Below are 22,889 nucleotides of genomic sequence, written 5' to 3'. Positions count from 1 at the left end.
TATTGTTTAACAATAGGCTGTTTAATTTGTGTGTACTGAGGCATTGACAGACAAGTTTGTTTCATGATTGCAATCTTAAGTCTTAAAATATGTTTTTCAAAACAGAAGCTGGCACTCTACAATATTGTGCTTTATAAAAAAAACCCCGCAACAATTAAATAGAATGCAAAAAAAATATATATAGAAAAGCTTTGGTCATACTTTTGCTTCAATTAAATGTGAATTGTTGTGCTCCTGGTATGGGTTAGGGTTTTCTCCATTGGAGGTATTTCAGATAGATGGTTCAGCAAACTCTGAGTCTAATTGTGAGCTCGAGGTTGACTTACCCTGATGGGTATCTCCATCCATCCATCCATCCATCCATCCATCCATCCATCCATCCATCCATCCATCCATCCATCCATCCATCCACCCATCCATCCATCCATCCATCCATCCATCCATCCATCCATCCATCCATCCATCCATCCATCCATCCATCCATCCATCCATCCATCCATCCATCCATCCACCCACCCACCCATCCATCCATCCATCCATCCATCCATCCATCCATCCATCCATCCATCCATCCATCACCTCAGAACTGTGATGTGGATGTGCTAAGCAGTGCACCGTACCACCTGCTCCAGAACATCTAATGAAAAGAAAATTCTCAGTCTGGGGCTGCATGTGTGTGTATAATTTAATTTATGGTGTCTTTTAATGTCCTTATCACATTTCATCCAGGTATGTGTATTTACACAAAGGTAAAATTGTAACTGAGCAGAGCTGGGTCTCATTGTTTAGGCATGTGTGTAAGTCTGAACATTTGTTGCTACATATTGGACTGTGTATAGTACAAGGTGTGCAAGGTACAAGGTGTGTTTACATTTTAGAAAATATTTTATTCATACAATCATCTTTTCAACCATAGTAACATTCCTAAATAAATCTGTATGAGAAGCTGTCAGTTGCAGATTAAAACAACAGTACAACATTGCCATTTCTCTAAACTGATGGCAATGTTGCAGATTTTGTTGGAGAAAGTAAATGACCACGTTTGACCAGTGGTCTCTGCTAATCCCTCGGGAGAATCTTCTCAATGATCGATTATGATGGCCAGAAACTGAGAATACACAATTCTCATGGTGGTCCATTTGCTGCTGGATCTGAGAAAACGGCACTCTGGTCCAATCTGTGTAGAGAAGGTAAAAAAAAATAGAATAAAGTAAAGGAACGAGTAAGAGGGCAGGTAAACATGACTATAAAAGAGGAATACATAAATGCATCAATACAGTCAAACCTCGGTTTTCGACCACAACCCGTTCCAGAAGGCGGTTCAAGAAGCGAATCGATCGAATTCCGAATCTATTTTTCCCATTACAAATAATGGAAACATTTTTAATCTGTTCCAAGACTAAAAAAAAAAAACGCCTTTTTTAAGCATATGCAAGTAACACTAATATGTAAGTTAAGTTTAAAAAAAAAAAAAAAAAAATGAATCACACAACTGCAATTAGTTCACATATAGTTTTATTTTTTATTACGACGATGTACTTTTATCATTGCTGAATTGGATCAGTTGATTGACAGTTATAAATCAATGGAATAAAGAGCAATCTGACTTACTTGGCATCATCTCTGGTCGACATTTCCTCTCGAGGGCCATAAGTGACTTCCATTGCGTACTTGCACTTGTCATTGCTTAAAAGAGGGGAAGCACAGTCATTACACGGATAAAATACTAAACATGTTGTAATTCACATAAACACATAGCAATACAATGCAAGATGCAGTCCACATATTTACACAGTAAAAGAAAACAAATATTAATAGTGAAGCGACGGCTTCACTTATCGCTCCTTCTGGAATGAATTAGCGTTATTTCTGCCCACACATCAATTTTAAAGCTAAACTCCCAAATGGAAAATACTTCTAATCACAGGTCATGCAAAACACAGACGATGAAAAAGACATGAACAATATCAAAATCAGGGATGTTCCGATCAGGGTTTTATGCTGTCGATACCGATCATCCATTAGTGTGATTGGCTGATACCGATCATGTGGCTTTGGTGCAGAATTTCAGTCAAAAAACATCCGTAAATATGGTTTGGGTTGTTACATTCGTAGCTTGCTCAACTCTCAAATAATTGTGTGTCTAATGTAAATGTTAAATTTTCTTTCAGTTCTTTTTTTTTCTCATAAAACTAACTTGTGTGTGAAATAGTGGCGTCCGGATCATTTCTATGCGAGTGATGATTGGCCATGGAGGGATGGATCAAAAGTACCGATCACGCTCTTTTTCACAAATGTCAGCCGATGATGATCGGTCGCGGATCGATCGGAGCATCCCTAATCAAAATATGGCTAGGAATGTTTGATGTTAATGGCTGCAGGCTGAAATTTGATTGGCGATACATACCGATACGATTTCAACACTCTGACGAAGACCACACCGACAGTGCACAGCAAGGGAGAGAGGAAGGGAAGCTTACGTGTCATTTGGTTCATAATAATGATTAGTAAAATAGCGTGAGATGCGGAATGAATAAAGGAAGAGTGAAAGAGGACGACAAAATTTATAGGAAAGAGAAGTTACTAGGAACATTAATAAACCTAATCTAATAGGTAACAGAAGTAAGTTTAAGGTATGTATAATTTTCTTTTCATGTCATTTAAAACAACTCCCAAAACATGACTTGATTGTTTGTCGTCCAATAAGCCATTGACTAATTCTAAATGCAAAAGGAAAAAATCTCAATCATTAACCTTGACCGCATTGGATGGTTGAAAAAAATAAACTTTGACCAGCATCTTTACTAAAAAGCAAAACCATGATATTGTATTATGTGTAGTAACTAACCTTTTGAAGACAGCCGTTTCAGTTTTTGCATCAACCGTAAGGCTGAAAGTCTCTTTTATGGAGCCGTTGATGACTGTATCTGTAATACTGCGTTGCACATTGCAGGTAGTTTCATCCGCCATTTTAGATCTTCCACAACCCTTAGATGTGATGGAAGAGGAAGAAGAAATACTCGGACTAAGCCAGCCATGACTTTCTATTAAAAAAGAGCAAGACAACAAAAGCGATCAACAGGACTGTGGTATCATGATATTGGTACGGTGCAATCCGTTGATCTCACCTTCGGAGTATAATGGTCCAATGACGCCCAGTGGATCCAGTTTCTCTATGTTGGTTTCCATAGCAACAGGGGTGTTGCACAGTAGTGGGTCATTGGGGCTAAAAGAGACTGTATTTACTCAGAAACTCAATCTGATATGCTTAATGCAGACAGGATAAACAATCAATATTACTACCTATTGGGGGAGAAGTTGGAGAAGTCAGCCCATCCTGTCTCTGAGTTGGAATTCGGGGCAGAATAGCCACTCCATGCTGTGTCTATGAATTAAAATAAAAAACAAGGAAAAAGGGGGGGGTAGAAACAGCAGGTTCGTTGATGTTTCTTGATTGATATTGAAGTGACGATTAATAAAAATGATAGATGCATGTATACATGGATAGAAATTGCTGGAGTTTACTAACCTGTTTCAATTTCCATAATGTCTTCAGAGGTGGGATTAGAAACTTCAAACGCATCTTTCTTGGAATCCTCTTCCTCCGAATCAGTGCTGTCCTCGCTGTCTGTACTTCCCGCACTCCTAAGTTAACATTAGCAATGTTACAAGACGTGCCAAGGCTTCTATCGAGTGATGAAGTCCATGTGTATTTTTCTGACCTGGGGCGCCTCTGTGCTTCTGGTATAAAGGTGACTTTTTCATCCCAGATATCTTCCTCATCCGAACCAGCATCCTCAAACTGTTGGATTTTCTCTCTACAGCGTGCTTCAAACATAGCTACTTTCACCTGGGGAAATAGATCAGATCAGGAGAAAAACGTTGTACACAAATGAATGAATGACATACAACTCTGAACTCAGCTCACAGAGCTACTGAGAATTCACGTATATCCTGTTTTTTGTTTTTACAGTATTTCAAGATGTATTATTTAAAATCAATGCATTTCCATGCTTTTTTTAGTCTTGGAATGGATTAAAAATTTTGTCAATTATTTGTAATGGGAAAAATAGATTTGGAATTCGACCGATTCACTTCTCGAACCGTCTTCTGGAATGGATTGTGGTCGAAAACCGAGGTTTGACTGTACATTTAAGACCATTGAAAAAAAAAAAAACTTGAAGCAGTGCTATTTTAGTACTGTACACTCCATTTGAAAAATATTGGAGCAAAGGATGATTCCTTTATTTTTTATGTGGACTGAAAACAGTTTGTTTGATGATTGAGACAAGAGATCAACATTTTGTTTCTATGTATTTAAACATGGGTCGGATATGCAATTTGAATAGGAACTTTTATGTGAACACACACAATTATGCAAAATTATTAAATAATGTACGTAAGTGTAGACCAAATCATCACCAGTTCAGGACAGAAATCTTCAGAGAACTGTATAGACCTGAAAACTACCGTTTGTGACATCAGAAATCACCATAATTTATACATGAATTATAAATATAAGAGGGATGACCACAAAATGTAAAAAAAGAAAACAAATGTATATATATAGGCCACATCTATATTAAAAAAGGTGTGGTTTGTTTGTCTTGAAATGGATTAAAAAAATGTCCATTATTTGTAATGGGAAAAATAGATTCGGAATTCCACTGATTCGCTTCTCGAACCGCCTTCTGGAACGGATTGTGGTCAAAAACCAAGGTTTGACTATATTTTTGCTATTCTTGTTAAAATCACACTCACATGTGAACTGGAAATGACAATAGTAACACATAGTGAAAGCCAAATTGAGCAAATTGGCTATTTCAGAAGTGTGTGTCAAACTGATAGCCCTTTGCCTTAATCAGTACCCAGGAAGTAGCTCTCGGTTTAAGAAAGGTTGGTGACCCCTGCACTAGTTATTAGTTACCGTAAATTTTGGACTATTAGGCGCTACTTTTTGCTCAAGTTTTGAACCTTGCGGCTTATAGTCTGGTGCGGCTTATCTATGGATTTTTTCATGATGACTTGATCACTTTTATACACTTGTCAAACGGCTGTGGACCGCTGTTGTGCGGCAACCGCTTTGCTAAGCAACCGCTTTGCTAGGCAACCGCTTTGCTAGGCAACCGCTTTGCTAGGCGGAGGGGTACATATGTGACACGGTCAATGGGGAGATGAGTGGTGTGTTGATCGCATGTCCGCCAGTCAAATAGTGCCGTATAATTCACACAAAGAATAGACAGAACAAGATCAAGAAGGACATTACTGAAGAAAGGAAACTTTTATACACAAACCTTCATTATGGGGGACAAAAGAAATGCATATGATGCCGCTTTTAAGTTAAAAGCAGTCGATGTTGATGACATTGTGTTGCATCACCCTTTTTATTTCCCGGTCACGTCTACTCTGGAGCTATCTATACGTGTCGCTTGCTAGTTTAATGTAACTTAGCGCTTCGTGGATGAATAAAATTAGCATGAACAGACCCTCATCATGGAAAATGCTAGAACAAATGGATGAAAGCGACGACGAAAGAGAGACTGACCAAGTGTGTGTCGAAGGATATCTGACGCTGTTCAAATCAGACACTGAGGAGGAAGACTTCGATGGTTTCAGTGCACAGGAGGAAGATGAAGACGGCTCTTTCACTGGCTCTTTTTTACTTTTACTGGTATGTTTTTTTTAACCAGCCCTGTTAGTGCTGTGCTACCGTGTTGCTGCTGTGCTACAGCCGCGTCTCAGTGACTTTTACCGGTATGTTATTTTTATACAGCCCGATTTGTGCTGTGTTACTTCCATGTCCCTGCTATATTACCGCCGCGTCACAGGGAGCGTTTAGAAAGACATGTTAAAGTATGTTATTAAAACTTTAAAAAGGCTTTCTGTGTACTGTCTTTCTTTGTAAATAACTCGTGTGCACATGCGGCTTATAGTACAGTGCGGCTTATTCATGAAAAAAAAAACAAAATTCGCGATTTTGTGCTGGTGCAGCTTATAGTCAGGTGCGGCAGGTAGATTTCACTTTGATCAATAAACTAAGCCACGATCCTTGTGAGGATATGAGGTACGGAAGACGGATCAAAAAAGACTTAAGATGCAGGGTGAAAGCGACTTCAAATTCATGCTTATTGACTTCACATCTTGACTTTCCGTTGCAGTAGAATTAATTGAATACACCTAGAAATACACTTTGTCATCTACATTAATATTGAAAGATAATAATGTAGGTACTTACACTTTCATTTGTATTGAGTGAAAAACTGATGTCTGATATTCTGTCAAAGGGAATACTGCAATGTTAAAGAAAAATATGGGTTAGTTAAGAGCTCAATATGTATTCTGTCCAATTCTTCAAAAGAAAGTACAATATACATCATTGGTAAGCAACTCCGGTCCTCAAGAGCCGGTGCGCTGCATGTATTCTATGTCTCCCTGTTGCAATACATCTGATTCAAATGGTCAGATAATTAGCAAGGTCTGCAAAAGCTGGATAAAAATCCTGATCATTTCAATCACGTGTGTCGCAACTGGGAGACATAAAAAACATGCAGGACACCGACCTCGAGGACCGGAGTAGCCTACCCATGATATACAGTAACATGCTGAAGATTATGACTTTCTCAGCAGCCATTTTCACATCATAAAAGTAAACGATTGGAGCGGTAGAAGTTAGCATGATTATGCAAAAAGAAAAAAAGTTATGATTTTGGCAAAATTTAAGTGGGGTGGCACAACGAATGGAAACAGGAACGTACACCGTTACATTTAAATGCAAATTCTGAAGATATGTTAACCTGCCTCATGTGAATGAAAATGCTTTTTGAAATTAATTCCGCAAAGAATCATTATATATGGGATGTAAATAACACAGACATGACTACAGATTCAACTGTTGGATTTAAATAAGGTACAACAAATGATTGGTGAAGTTTTTCCATGAAAGGTCCCATGCCATTCTATTTTGCTTTTATTTTATATATGTGATGTCCTTTGTCCTTTTAGCAGGTTTTGTGGTTGTATATGAGCAGGATGACCTATAGTAAGCTACAATTGATCCTCCGCTATTTACGAGAAATAAGGACCAGCACCTGAATAAAAAAATATGTGTATAGTAATTGGCAGCCAATGAAATGCATAGGGTGAGTGGGGAAAAAAAAACAACCAAATCCCCAAACCAATTCTTCCAAAAAAAAAACACTGATAAAAAATACATTTTCCTATCCCCAAAAAAATACAGGCGGAAATAAGAAAAAAAGAAACCACCTAGAAGTTAAAAATTTAAAGGAAAAAAAAATCTGTAAATATGCAAATCCGCGGGTGCCGAACCGTGGGCACGCATGGGTCCACATGAATTTTCGTTGGTCACACATTTGAATGAGCTAATTTTGAATAAACCTTTTTCCATAACATTTTAAAATATGCAAAATTCTCATTTCAAAAGCAGATCAGCTCGTTTTTCTGTCTTTTCACCATTTAAAAGCTATTGCACGTAGAATTAAATTCTATGTGGTTAGTGATTTGCGCTTTTAAACCAAACATTAAACCATGTCACAGACTAATTCTGACCAATATTATATATGAAATAGTGAATAAAATGTATTTTGATGGAATCGGACCTTTAACATGAACATTTTTGATTTACTGGACAAACAAGATTGTTATGACGAGTATGAAGATGTAACAAAAATGAACACAAATCTGAATTATATACCATGTAGCACTAAAACCCAGATTTAGGTAGGTGTTAGATCTATGCAGACTTTTAAAAAATCTCATTTCTGAAGAGTACTGGGACAGCACACCAGTGACTTTGAATCATCACAAAGACTGACAGGCACAATAAAATGCAATCGTTTGTCAGCACACAGCGTTCTATTTCCCGATTTCCATGTTTGCCAGTTGCCAGCTTTGCAATGTCTTTAGTGTCTTGTCCCATCAGTTTTATTCTTTCATTCATTTATTTATTTAACATGATCAGCATTTGTACTCACTCCAAAACATCATCTGGATCAGCAAACTCTTCATCATTGAAGCCAAACTGCTCAATAAAATTGGACGTCATTTGTTGCATCTGATAATCAGAAAACGCCTAGCAAAGGCCAAAACCAATATTGATTAATGATGCACTCTCTCGAGCAGGGGTTGACAACATGGTTCCTGCCAGCTTGTTCTAAAAGTAGTGACTCAACATGATTTCCTAGGAATGTTATAGAAGTGATCCTTTCAAAGATTAATAAAAAATAAAAAAAATGCATTTTTCTGTTTCCTACCTTAATCAAATCACAGCTGATATTAACATGATCTGCACCTTCACATACATTTTATTAAATTAATTAATATTATTATTATATAATAATTGTTAGTAACATAATTTAATGTAATTAATGTGATTGAAGCAAATGTTTTTTTAAAATGTTACGGATTAATTTAACGGATCGCATTAATCGGTACCCAAAAAGTAGCTCTCACTTTCAAAAGGTTTGGGAACCCCTGCTCTCGAGCCTACACAAAGCTAGCCAGTATTTACAAAACTGGTTGACTGCAGAAAGGCCACACTATGAAACACAATAAGATACATAAGTCATATATGTGCATGATGGAGGTAAGTCTCAAAATGATCTGGCATTCATATATGGATAATTAGCAAAAACTAAGAGGCCTCATAGTCCAAATGTGTGATTTCTGTATTGACAGATGTTTGGTGTGTAACTAATGATACTACAAACTTAGAAAAGCTGCAGCCAGACGTTTACATAAACTCATAAATCCAATTCATATTATTCATGGACCCTCTAACATGACTGTCTTTTGGGATGGCTTGTTTACAGTGAAAGTTGGGTTGCTGTTTCTTGCTTTTAATATTAGATTGGAATCATATTTCATTTTGGTGGTTGTGGGCTGAGAGCATCACAAGGACATCACAACAGCTGTTTTAGAAAGTCAACTCCTGCTCTAGTATACATTTGAATTACACAACACACATTGCCAGATTGTAAGCACGCAAGGAGAAATGTCAGAGTGAAAATGGCAGCAAACGATGTTGCATATTTTGAGCTTTTACAGGGGACCTTTACAGCACTGTAGTAAGGAAGCAAACGAGCATCTCTCCAACAACCTGCATTTTATACTTGGCTTTTTACTTGTGAGCTGAATAAATGCAAAAGTAAATAAATAAATCTAACCTTTTATCCACAACATAGCATACTACAGTTAGTTTCCTGAAACCCAAAGGAGAACAGCTTTTTTATAAATATTGGTTAGTATTAAAGACAAATATTTAATTTTATTTATAATATTAATTTTTAAAGTATTCAACTAAATATAAGACATTCAATAGCAGCAAGTTAGTTTTATTCATAGTCTATCAGGCATCAAATTTGGCTGGAGCTTCTAGACATTACCGGACATTTGGGCCTTCAAATTAAAAGGCAGCCCTTATGAGGTCAAGCCCAGCGGTCCTTTGCTGCTTTTCTGACGCTAATGTAATGTTAAGTATATGTTAACGTCTGACGACAACTGTAAAAATCAGACCACGAACAAATATGCTACTTTTGTATTTTGCGTGACTATGGGCCTTGTACATGCGTGCATGGAAGTAAATTGATTCGTCAGTCTTAAAATTAGAATCTTACTTGTTGTAGAGATGAGTCATGGTGAAAGCTGCTATCTTTAAAGTCAATCTCGTCATCAGTTGAGGATTGGATCTGATGTGTAGTCACCTGACAAGAATAAGTAATGACGTGGATGAACAAGCTGTGTCCTATGTAAAATGGGGCATTACCATTAGGTCTAAATCAGGGGTGTCAAACTCATTTTTTTCACGGGCCGCATTGTAGTCATAGCTTCTTTCGGAGGGCCATTATGACTGTCAACCCAAATAAATGTATGAGCACCTCATATTACATACAGTAAAAGCTACAAAACAAAGTGACAAATATCTCGTTTTCAAATCATCCGAGTAAAAACTGATCAAATATTTGAAAAAAAAAAGATATTATTAAAAGTGAAGACAATTTGCAATTCTAGTAATGACACACGAATTTGATGCACAATTTGTCTTCGCGGGCCACATAAAATGATGTGGCGGGCCATATCTAGCCCCCGGGCCTTGAGTTTGACACCTGTGGTCTAAATAAACCAAAGAAAACGGGCAGGCACACCGAGGGCACAAATAAGTTGATTGTTTAGGAAGGCATTTCTGAATCCTTTAAAAGCTATCAAGATGGAAAACACTGATAAAACAACAAAGGGGTTGATGAAAAATGTGAAAGGTAGACTGATGAAGTTTTAAAACCACACAAGGCATGCAGAAACTTTAACGGCAGTAGTCGGGCTGTTTGATCTTTAGGACTGCTTTATTACAGTGTTATGGACAGTTAGGATTGTTTTTGATTCGGAAATGCGGACGTCTGCGGAAGCACCTAATCCACACAGTCACTCACAAATAAAAGAGCGTGGCCGGACACAGGAGTAGAATAAGTGGCTGCTTAATTCTCTTTTCCATCCAATTCACATAGCATCAAAATTAATTAATCAATCTGCCTGATATTGTCATCTGTGTATCGCTTCTCTTTTAATAAAATGTCAACATACTTTGATGTGTGTGGAGCAAACGGACCCCTTTGGCTACCCAACAACAGGCCTGACCTAAATTAACCCCTTCGGCTGCCTATAAAACACGCCTCTAAAAAAACATGACTTTCTAGAAAACGCGCTTTCGGGGTTGCAAGTCCCCAAAGTCCACGTAAAATCAAGATTTAGGTGTATATTTCAGAGGGTCCGCAAAATAGACAAAAAAAGAATTACAAACACCAAGAATATCTTCAGAAAACACTGATAAATATTCATTATATGTTATCTATGGGAGAAAATTTGATTAACTCGCATGGTACATCGCTGGCAATGATTTTAAATTGTATATTCAATCCAGATTTAAATACTTAGGAATAAAGGCTGAAGTATTGATCTCTTGTCTCCTAATCGTCCTGTGATGTTAAACCCAAAGGTTTTCAGTCGAAGGAATTTTCGTCACTGTACCAATACCTTTGGAAGGGCATGGATGATTTTAAGAGCGAATGGAACTGGTCGCAACTTTGTTTTGAACATACAAATGCCAACAATAAACACTTCTTTGATGATCGACAACAAAATGGCTAGTTAGATTATCATTATATATTATTAGAAGCACTATATTGGTTTACAGAGATATCTATAGTCAAAAATGTTTGACGCTTGACAAGAAAACCATCTGTGCTTTTGATAACTCACCAGGTCAACAGTGTTTCTCTTGTTTGTGTCGGCAAGCTGCCCAGATATGAAGGCCTCCCACTTTTCTCTGTCTTCTACTTTTAGCTCTGTCACACATAACGGGTTCACCTTCATACAATTTGCAGTTGAACATCACATACAATTCACACACAAAAGTATACATGAGCACATATAAAAACCGAGGCCCATTTCGTCCTTTTTTTTTTTTTTTTTTGCTGTAGACTGAAAACCTTTGCGTTAGATATCAAAAGGTGAATATGAGACAAGAGATCAATATCAATAAAGATCTAATTTGCCAGTTTTTTATTGTTTTGAGGGGCATTTCAGCCTTGTCTTGAACAAGTAAAATGCTTGCTGAATCGTAAAGAAAGATGGAGAAACAATCTGTACGTTGAGCAGCTTCCTTTTACATGAATATGAAAGGAAGGTGATTCTTGTTATTGTATGTTTTGCATCTTCAGTGACCAACAGGTAATACATTCACCTGTCCTCAAGTGTTACTGTTATTTTCCTTGGTCTACCTGTTCAACATCTGCTTCTTAGTACAGGTGTGATTTTGTAGCCATTGCTTTTCATAATATTCATCATTTGATGTCCCAAATGTTTTCAGTCTACAGCAAAAATAGATCAAATGGCCTTACAGTTCAAATAGTTTTGAAAGGGAGGAAAATTATCATCCTGGATATATGGACATAGTCAAATCTATCTATATCGACACGGTTTAATAAAATAATTACATTTTAACCCCAAGTCAATTCACAGCAGCCAAACATTATCTGCATTGGTGATTACCAAAATAAATGTTTCAATTCTGTAATGATGAATGCAGTCATCTATAAAAGGTCCTTAACCAAAATTCTATTTTTTGATGCTTTAACACTTATCCATGAACTTTCAAATTTGCTTAAAAAAATCTTTAGATGCTGCCTGTGATTTTTGATTAACTTTTGACTTCTCAGAGGAGTATCCAGTGAGTTGGCTACAATCTGTGACATTCATTCCACTTCAAAATATACTGTTCTTTAATCGTATGGAGATACGCAATGCATCGTTTTATTGGAGCAATGCACAACCCTAATAGATTTATTCTTTATTAGTATTTGAATAATTTTGTGAAGCAATACAAAAAAAAAAAAAGACATGACGTCTTTTGCAAACTAATTTGTCATTGCACAATTCAAATGTTGCGGCATGGTTAACTTCATTTTCAACATCAAATAAACAGCATTTGATCTTTTCATTTTTTAGCTTCTTTTTCAGGGTGTGTAACAACTTGTTTTTTGTTTTTAGCTGTGAGGCACAAGATGTGCATGTCATTCAGACAAGTGACAACACCTCCCCCCCCCAAAAGAAATGACAAAAAACATTAGTGTGACGAGAAAAAAGGTTAAAGAAAAGCAACAACTTAAAATCTAATGGGTGCATCGTAATATAAATTGCGTACTGGAATATATTGTATGTAATTCAATTCAAATATGATCTAATTGTGCATTTCAGAATCCAAGATGAACAGAAGAATATGAAAGCCTGTTTAGAATTATTTAAGCCTTAACACAATATTCAATTTGACTTGTTGTGACAGAAATTTATTTTTCTCCCCAAAACGTTCAGATTTTAAACTTTTTAGTAGACTTAAGACAATAGAATAGATGTACTGTGTTCTTACCAGAGATGAGCTGTTGTATCTGCAATCCATTAGGGCCTTTGTCACAGTTATGAAGTATTGAATTAGCTATTCTTGTGAGGTGACCCATGTAGCCTCGCCGCCGACCCCCTTCTAACCTAAATACAAAAGAAAATGGCATTGATAAATATTGAGCAAACAAACCAGCTAAAGGTAAACTGGCCTTTGACCTTTATTACAGTGGGGCAAAAAAGTATTTAGTCAGCCACCAATTGTGTAAGCTCTTTTCGCCCCCGGGTGTCGGTCAGAACACAGAAGTTTTGATTGCTTTACTAATTTATTGGCAAAAAAGTGTGTGTGTGTGTGTGTGGTGTCAAAGTCTGCTTTATTGTCAATTTCTTCACATGTCAAGACACACAAATGTCTAAACCCCCCACTTTTTCAGTCTTATTTTAATGCAAAACACATCGTCTTATATTCGGGCCAATACGGTATTGTTATTGACCAAATATTTATTTTCCACCATAATTTGCAAATAAAATCTTTAAAAATCAGACAATGTGATTTTCTGGATTTTTGTTTTAATTCATTTTGTCTCTCATAGTCGAAGTGTACCTATGATAAAAAACTACAGGCATCTCTCATCTTTTAAGTGGGAGAACTTGCACAATTGGTGGCTGACTAAATACTTTTTTGCCCTTTATTTAGAATTAGTTATACTATTTTGTACGAGTTATACAGTATTGAGTGCCCAGAAAGCTGCTTCCTGCCCCTTCCTGTCTGCATGGAGATCGACCCTGACCTCGTATAATCATAAAAAGAAGCCCAAAAAAACAAAGCTACTCGTAAAGCACATTCTCAACCCACGGAGCCTCTCCTAACCACTTAACAGAAACTACCTCTTGATTTATTGAAGCTGGCATAGGACAAATCTGCACCCTCACGGCCCTCAACATCTCAGCTGCCCAGACCACAACTGCCATGTTTCTCACCTGCTCAAAGCCCTGACAGCATATCACACCCACCCTCTTTACCCTTCACTGGGCTTCCATCAAGTTCACGGTCGATATTTGTTGGTGTCCAGAAGCCTTCCTGCCTCACTCTCACTGGATTCACCTGTCCTCCATTTTAACACACAAAACAATTTGATGACTAAATGTCATAGACTCCTGTTTCCTTAGCGACCTACTCTGAACACCTTAATGGGAGCGAGGGGAATTATCGTAAGAAATAGCGATAACCTATTCGTTCGGACAAGAACATTAAACTAATTGAAAAGTGAAGTAGAAACTATTTTCCATGAAAAAAAAGGCCATTAGTAAATCCATTGTGAAAATGGCTACAAATGCAACCCATCGAGCAAATATCTGACTATCTTCAAAACAAATCAAACTTGATTCTATGGGTACAAGCTCAAACAACTTTTTACAGAAATATTTTAGCAACCTGTTTTATTCAGTTTTTATATTCATTTAATGAATTTAATACAAATTCAAAAGAAATAAAAACTGTACTCACTGTTCCTTTTCATTGGCGTTCCAAGCGTCAATGATTCTCTGTATGAAATGGCATTTTTGAAACAACTGTTGAAGAGAATTGCACAAAATGTTTACTTAGAATGTCAATTGAAAATAAAATTTGATATTTAACACTGACTTGTGAAATGAAATTGGGAATGGGTTTGGTTTTAAAGGAATTAAATCCCAGCAGAATATATTGTAACAGTACAAATGTATTTTCAAATATTTGAAACATTCTATTTAATGCAGACATTTCACTGAGATTCATTTTCAAATGAAATATGATTAGGACCAAATAAATCACTTTTTAATAATCAATCATCTCACAGTACATAATAAATACAAATATTTGAAGTATAAAAAGCAAACAAGATGTTCCCTGGCAAACCATTTAATTTCTGACATTTCATTGTGACTTATGACGTCAACACTTAATTTGAGTGCAAAAAATCTACTCTCAAGTGAACTTCACCTTCAATCTTTACATCTAGCCATAAAGAATATTGACAAATTAACATCAAATAAAGTTTAGCTGACCATTTCCATTTTTTTAAAAATCAGTTGCACTCAAAGAAAACTATACAATTTTGTTGGTATCAAATCGAGCAATGTGACGCTCCGAACCACAAATAGTATTGGTCAGAGTTATAGTGCATCCCTAAAAAAATAATAAAAAATATTATTGTTACCACTATTACTTTCAAAAAACAAGCAATTAAAAAGCAACATTTTCATAATCTAGTCTCCTTTACAGCCATATGTATAACCCAGCCCCACAAGACAGGTGCCAAATGTACGATGTGATATTTTAATCTTACATGTCTGACGAGGATGCTCTCGCTTGCATTTTCCTCTTCTGTCTCTAGCTGGACTTCAGTGGTGAAAGGAGGCATGACCAAAATCACAGCAGTACAAATTTCCACCTGTATGTGGAGGAAGTTGTTCCAGCTGTATCGGAAATACATATCCTATGAAAAATAACAGTGTTATGATTATTACATAACTTTGGGGTTTACCTGGTGCCTATTGGGACCATGTTGGGGTCTGCAGAGGTTTCTCAATGTCACAGACGTTTAATTTATAAAGATAATAATGTATATTTTCAATAAACGTAACAATATACATGCTTATTAATATAGTTATTGTATTTATGTACAGCACTTTGGCCCAGCTGTAGTCATTTGGATTTGCTCTATAATTCAAATTCAGTGGAAACTATAATACTCACAAGTATTACTCCCAGGGTGTTGAGGTGAATGAGCTCTTTATTGATAGAGGGAGTGTTGGTTTGCAACAGACTGACCACTAGTCTGACCACATGGAGCCTTGTGTTCCCCACAGGAGGATCCAGCACCCCCCACGTGGTCTTCATCATGTCCTTCTGTTTGAGAAAATTTACTTTTTAGAACACAAACTCTTGACTCAGATATCAAACCCGACAATATTTTTAATCTATTGTGGTAGTGAAAGCGAAAAGTAATAACATTATTGTGATTGTCAAAATGCTTCTGGAGTTAATACTACAGCTGAATCTCGATTTTATGTGGAATATGGGGTCCAGAATTTTTGGAATCGCATTAAGCCCGAAAGCCTATCGGAATTTACCTTTGGAGGATCGAGCAGCAGTTGATGAAAGTCTTTGAGTCGTGGTCTCACAGCCTCCAAAATGCTATGGCTGACTGAGAATGAAGGGTTGGACATTCTAGGGGAGCATTCCATATGGCCCTCAAACCTTGAAGAGAAACGCCCAGAATATTCTAAGTGAAGCTGGCTATCACTTTACAGCAGAGTTATCAAACATGTTAGATATCAGTAGCATTTTGTAGATACTTGTTTTTTGAATATTTGCTGTATTATTTCTCCAGCAAATATTGGGGGGGTCTTGTTTTTTGGCTCTTTATGCTCATTAGGTTGGCTGCTTCCTGATATAAATACTAACATCAATTTCACATCACAAATTTGAAATATGTTGCAATGTTTAAACTTAGCCAACTTGAGATTGATATGACAAAAGGTTGTTGTTTAATCGACTTTGTATCAAGTTCATACCACTACATTTGCATCTGAAGCCGAGTCTAAAGGACGGAAAAGAAAATAAGAAGGGAGTACTATAGCCTCAACTCACGTTTAAAATATTCACATGGAATTAAATTTTTAACATTTGGTATTGATGTTTTGGGCACCTTGCTAATGCATTTGGTTACAATTACATGGACAACATTTCTTTCATCTGATACTGACCCACACATCACATTTTTATTCAGAATAAATTTTGGCAGGCGCAGATTGACTAAATTATCAACAGACCTAAACCACCCCTCTCTTTCTGAAGAAAATCTTGATCGAAATGGTCTTGATCCGGTCAGACTGTTCCGAATAGGGCGTGTAAATGAAGCATTTTTCTTTCCATCAGGTTTTTAATCAGAATAAATGTGTCCATGTAAACGTAGCCTTTGACATATTTAAAGACCATTCCTAAATGGTCATGGGTGTCAAGTCTATGCGCAAGTGGTGAATTCAGTTTTTCGTCAGGGTTCGTTCAAAGTCGCAAAGGGTCGCAGAGGCATTTTTTATTTTAATGGTCGCAAACATCTGTTTCCAACCATTTAAAATCTTTGGAAATGTCTGATGAACATCTTTGCAACTGCAACATTGAATGAACCCTGACCAAAAAAACATTTGATACATGCGCACACACTTGCAAACCTTTGCTGCTCAGTGAGCTACTTCAACTGAAATTGAAAGAATGGGAAAGATCACATGACGTACGCTGGTCGTCTTGTCTCAAACAATGTAAGAAGGATTTGGATAACACTGACAATTGCAGATTCATTCTTCTCCTTGTCGAAGATATGAGACAGCAACTTCTCCACTGTGGTCTGCCTGAAGACAGATGAGAAGGTACAGATATTTATTAACCATTAACTTTCGGGCATTGGTCCTCATCTATTCTTGTACGAGTTAGAATTAATTTCTTTATGAATCCTAAATAATCAAATACATACTGAAATTGATTTGGCCACACCAAGATTATTAACAGAACAAACAATCTTTCTTTTTGGTCTAAGAGATAAAGTGTCACTGATCTAATTCATTTGCTCAGCACTGTATTTATTAACGTAACATACTTTTCAAGTGTAGCCAGTAATGGGTCTGGCTGTAGGCATCCCTGGACCTGGAACATCTGGTCTCTGCTCAGTCTGATGATCTCACACAGTGACTGTGAGGCGTTTGAGTGTCTCTGTGTGAATATCAAAAAAAAATTTAAACCGAATAATAACACTAATAATAATATAATGGAAATATGATTATTTTAGCACATTTTGTTAATAGGGATTTCATCATCTACTGTCCATAGTACCATCACAAGATTCCACATACTACATTGCACGTTTTGACAGGACATTACATCACACGTAGTCACAAATAACAGCATCGGACGATAAAGTAAGGTATGTTTGATTGGAAGAAAAAAATGAAATATTTCTAGACTTAACAAAAGAAGCGAACATTAACACAGGGCGCTCCCGTACAGATGGAGAACAACGTGGTGGTCTTTTCATCTATTTGTAACATCTTTGCTTTCTCTTTTTGACGCCTCGCTATGTGGTGATCGCTGTTATAATTGTGCCCAGAGTTCTTCCAAACCACAAAATTCCCAGTGGCATCTAAATTGTGGTGGAGGAAAAAAATACTGTTCAACTTACATCCTCATCCTGAGAGGGCTGTACCATGTCCACAAGCCTTTGAATGATATTTTCCTGATTCAGCCACTGAAACGAGAAACAAAAGAGGTGACCAAAGTATTCTGTCACCTATTATATACATATTACAGCAATAATGCAAACAAATGTGTTGCTTTACCACATCAACATATCTGACTGTTTCACGATAAATGTATAAATAATGCATAAATGTGGAGTGCAATTCTTAAACATCAAACACTGATTTTATTATCGACATCTCGGGTGTCAAACTCAATGCCTAGGGAGCTAGCCTGGCATGCTACACCCACAAAAAAAATGGGTCTGGAGAGCACATCCTTTAGTGCTGCTCAGGCTCAATGTGGTCAAATTCATTTTTCACCCACCAACCAAGTTGACTTATTCATATCAGATCATCAATAAAATAGAATTGGGAGTCTGTGTTAACCTTGAGTGAACAAAAATTGGAAATAATCATTGGAGAATCCTACTACCCACATTAAGGACATCTTGTCGCAACAGCTGTGGTTCAATGCAGGTGAGCATTCGAAGAAGCAGGTCCATGATGGCTGATGTCCCTATGTGTTTGATCATCAGGTCTACAAAATCCTCCCTCTGCCGGAGAAACGTCACTATCTAAACACACACAAAGATTCACATTATACTGGTGGGTCGCAATGCCAGGTCATGCCACCCATTCCATCATTTTTCCAAATGCTCACCTGTTCAGGTTTGCGTCCTATAAGAATAGACATGACCTTAGAGAAGAAGCTGGTCAGAAGTGGATTAAGAGGTGGCTCACTCTGGAGAAAGCTGTACAATTTCATCAGCAATTTTTCATCTTCCACTAATCGGTCATTAATTTGGCTCACATCTGACGTAAGGAGCTCACAAGATATGTTGGGATACCTGTCATTAAAAAAAAAACATGTTGAAGTTAATTTTGCCGATAAAATAAGTCTCGACGTATACTCTGAAAACAAACAAAGCAAGGGTATGAAATTAGATTTAAAAAAAAAAAGATGACTATTAAATTTAGGCCAGTCACCGTGAAATGTAGAGCAGTAAAAACATGTATCTTACATAAATAAAAGTTGCAAAGTTGCCAAGTTGGATGCCAAATTTTTAGAAAAATATTACTGGCAAGGATGCTGGAAAGTGATGCTGCAGAGTTTACACAATACAAATTACAAATACAAGTAAGGTCATACTTGTATTTAATGTTTTCCTCAACATCAGCACCCGGTTCTTGCGTGATGAAGGTGACAAGGTCCTCCATGCACTCTGGTCTCAGAAGGAAGTCAACCAGTTTGTGGTTTTTGGCTTTGCACTCTTGCAGAACATCCTCCTCATCCATTATATCCGTTAGTCTAACATCTTCCCTCTCCAGCAGAGTGTCAATGTGGGATGTGGCGTGGAGGTCAAATTTCCAAAACATACTTTTTCCTAAGAAAGAAACAAACGAGATTTTATTCATTTTGCCACTAGCTTGTAACATATTCAAACACACAAACATTTATATCATGTACAAACTTGATTTTGAAATTTCCTGCCTGTCTGTGAAATAGCTGACCAAAATATGTTCAACAAAGGTTAGCGAAGGTTTGCATACAGCCTCAATGTTGATTTTTGGTCAGAGTTCTTTCAAAGTTGCTAACAGTCGCAAAGATGTTCACAAGACATTCACCAACAGTTTGTACGGTCTATGTGCACAAACATCAGCTCAGTGAGATACGAGCCAAGATATTTTAGTAAAATAAGGAGGGGTTTTTAACTGGTTTTGTCCAAGGATCACCATTATAACCAAGAAGGAATTTTATTTTTAAAAATGTTACAGTTATTTTCCATTTCCAATTTTGCGGAACACCTACAATACTGTCATGGACCACTAGATTGCCATTGACCACCGGTTGACAATCCCTTGTTTAAAGAATATTGACGACAATAAAATACTGCAAATACTTTGTGTGTCATACGTCTTGTGCGGTACATGGCAACCTTCATCCACCTACCTAGTTGTAGGTAGTCCAGACACCAGAGCTCAAGTTAAAACAAAGGACGTACTGGGGTGCGACATGTGTGGCCCATTCCAGGTTAGTCAGCACTTCCAGGTTAGTCAGCAAAACCGAAATGATTATCACAAAAGCGGCGCACATCCAGAGGTACACCACCTGTAAGGAGCAATTGTGAAAGAACAATAACAGTGATTCTTCAATTTATCACATGCATCACATGTATTTCCCTTCTGTGGAGATTCCCAGGTGACCCAGCAATATGACCAACCCAATGCTGATAAAAGCCCTCTCAAGCTCCTCCCACTCAGCCATGGCAGCCACAACGTAACCCAGCAATTACTCCAATTACTAATTCAGTTACTTTTTTGAAAAGGTAAGTATTAACTGTAACTAATTACATTTTGGAAGTAATTTGCCCAACACCGTTCGTATATGTCCATCCCATCCATTTTCCGAACCACTTTTTCCCTCACAGGGATCGCGGGTGTGATGGACCCTAACCAAGTTGACTAGGGGCAGTAGGTGAGGGACACCTTGAACTGGTTGCCAATCAAGCCAATCGCAGGGCATACGTAGACAAACAACCATTCGCACTCACACGAATAGAACCCACAACCTCCGCACTGTGAGGTGAACGTGCTAACCAGTGAGCCACTGTCTGTCTATGTGTGTCTGGTAACTAGTTCAGGGTATCCCCTGCCTACTGCCTAAAGTCAGCTGGGGAGGATCAGCTCCAGCATGCCCACGACCCTTGAAAAGCGGTTCAGAAAATGGATGGATGGATTTTCTAGTGACATTATATTGTGTCACCCTACTTGTGATTTACTCCCATTTCAGGACTGACCCGTCCATAAAATGAACAGTTTACACTTTCATTATTCATTGATCCAAAAGTGTTATTTACATGGGTGGGAAAACACAAACCTGTTTCCAGTGGCTATGTTTCCATATTTTAATTTTGTTCTTGGAAAGGTGTTTATCTTGAAAAACTCATTGGTAATATTCCAATGGAGTGGGTTAAAAATAATGCTGTATTTAGGTGTGACAGCGAAACCTGCAATGATCTGTCTGCACTTGTGATGTTTATGTTGATGGGGTTAAATGATCTGATCAGGCAGAGAAAGCAGGCCGTTTTTCTAGGATCAAATATCCATCCATCAACGTCTAATCCCTAGACAGACAATGAACTCAAGTGTAAATGTTTGTTGATATAATTTTTAAACTTCTGTTGCTATAGTTAAACACAAGGAAGTGGTAGGCAACAAGACCTGCACGTCAGAGAAAGGCCAGCCCAATGAAAGATGCGACAAGCAGAATCAGTCGTCAAGGGTTGACATGATGTACAGTAATGATTGGCAGTGGAGCTACATCTCGAGAATGCCCATGTTGCTCTGGACAATAGTTAGCTTCTCGAGCTTAGGAAGCTTCCTGGTTGTGTAAATAACATGCATTTTCACAACAAGCATGCATTGCTCAACTCTCAACCACAACTGTCAAATAAGCAACAACAACAATGACAATCATAAGCATTGCAACAAATGCACCAGCCATATCCACCAAGTTACCCTTTCTTTTTCTCGAATGCGCCAATAATATTACTTAATTATAAGCAAACAATAGTAACATGCATGCAGACCTTATGCTTACCGGTGTTACAAGAATCACTGCTGACAAGTCGTTCCTGAAGCCAGTGTACCTACCGACAAATTTGAGAACAGCGAGTCTCCGGCATGAATATTTTTCCAATAGTCCGAAAGCAACAATTAACGCCAAACACAAATACATAAAAAACGTGATCGGAAAAAACAAACATTTAAAACTGAGAGGATGTGATCAACATGAAATAGTTGGCAATGGAGGACACTTTTCAAGATGGCGATCCTGTCCAGTCAATCGCATCGATCCCTTCCCCCACAACATAGAAGGGGATTGTCATTCAGGCAGTAACAGTCATTCTATTGGTTTAAAAGCAAATCACTCAAAAACGCCCTTGTGTTCTATTGGCTGCCAAGCCCAATATAAAGAATAATATAACGAATCAAAATTTTGGTTGCTATGCAAGGCAACGCAATGGACAATGTCTAAAATTTAACATACTGTATGTAAGGCATATTTACCACAGGAAAATCTAAATGAAAATATTGTATGATAATCTCACAATGTGGCCAGTTAGTGAAATATAAATAGGCTGAAATTATTAGAACATTTGACCAAGGTGGTGAGGGTGTTAGAAATCAACCCCCTTTGTTAACATTGACAACAAATTAATTATTCATCTGTTTAAAAACTACCTATCCATCCATTTTTAGCACTGCTTATCCTGTATAGGGTTGCAGGGGGTCATATTTGACATCAGGCAAAAGGCGGACTACACCCTGAACTGGTCAACTTGGCCTCTTGTGTCAGCAACCCCCGAACCTGCTGATGGATACCGGCGGTAAGGGATGCCGTCAAGCTGAAGAAGAAGTCCTATCGGGCCGTTTTGGCCTGTGGGACTCCAGAGGCAGCCGACGGTTACTGGATGGCCAAACGGAACGCGGCCTCGGCGGATGCCGAGGCAAAAACCTGGGTGTGGGAGGAGTTCAACGAGGCCATAGAGAATGACTTCCAGACGGCTTTGAGGAAATTCCTCAACGCAGCTGTGTACCAAGTGATTTTAGAGCACTACACGCTTCCGTCTGCTGAAAAGCTCCATGGAGATGATTCCATTTTCCAGCATGATCTGGCACCTGCCCACAGTGCCAAAACCACCAGTAAA

The 22,889-nt window shown here is 37.7% G+C and overlaps 1 protein-coding gene across 3 annotated transcripts; it reads right to left on the bottom strand.

Annotated features, from left to right (window-relative positions):
• Positions 1 to 667: 667 nt before the first annotated feature.
• ppp6r3 (protein phosphatase 6, regulatory subunit 3) lies at positions 668 to 22,047 on the bottom strand. 3 transcript variants are annotated; one of them, XM_049722617.2, is made up of 25 exons: positions 21,779 to 22,047; positions 20,181 to 20,287; positions 19,328 to 19,562; positions 18,839 to 19,025; positions 18,615 to 18,752; positions 18,120 to 18,185; positions 17,541 to 17,653; positions 17,182 to 17,295; positions 16,018 to 16,144; positions 15,641 to 15,793; positions 15,231 to 15,380; positions 14,411 to 14,475; positions 12,935 to 13,050; positions 11,269 to 11,354; positions 9,633 to 9,719; positions 7,992 to 8,089; positions 6,236 to 6,290; positions 3,723 to 3,850; positions 3,530 to 3,645; positions 3,304 to 3,385; positions 3,129 to 3,226; positions 2,849 to 3,044; positions 2,408 to 2,425; positions 1,612 to 1,686; positions 668 to 1,177 (listed from the first exon to the last, which is right to left on the bottom strand). In XM_049722617.2, exons 2-25 carry the CDS (start codon positions 20,191 to 20,193, stop codon positions 1,126 to 1,128), a joined length of 2,568 nt encoding a protein of 855 aa, XP_049578574.1. In that variant the 5' UTR covers positions 20,194 to 20,287; positions 21,779 to 22,047; the 3' UTR covers positions 668 to 1,125. The 3 variants fall into 3 exon arrangements, with proteins under 3 accessions (XP_049578574.1, XP_049578575.1, XP_049578576.1); XM_049722618.2 differs by lacking the exons at positions 6,236 to 6,290; positions 7,992 to 8,089; XM_049722619.2 differs by lacking the exons at positions 6,236 to 6,290; positions 7,992 to 8,089; positions 9,633 to 9,719.
• Between the last annotated feature and the right edge of the window lie 842 nt (positions 22,048 to 22,889).

Source organism: Syngnathus scovelli, chromosome 6 (assembly GCF_024217435.2).
Source record: "Syngnathus scovelli strain Florida chromosome 6, RoL_Ssco_1.2, whole genome shotgun sequence".
NCBI lineage: Eukaryota > Metazoa > Chordata > Actinopteri > Syngnathiformes > Syngnathidae > Syngnathus > Syngnathus scovelli.
Note: the sequence above shows the minus strand (reverse complement) of the source record. Positions and strands in the feature narration are given on the sequence as shown.

Excerpts from the sequence above, each read along its gene's own strand:
- ppp6r3 (XM_049722617.2), bottom strand. Across the intron at positions 11,355-12,934 it reads GATACAACAGCTCATCTCTG|AGCTAAAAGTAGAAGACAGA; the intron begins GTAAGAACACAG and ends TATGTGTGACAG. Across the intron at positions 3,851-6,235 it reads CACTCAATACAAATGAAAGT|GTGAAAGTAGCTATGTTTGA; the intron begins GTAAGTACCTAC and ends CTATTTCCCCAG.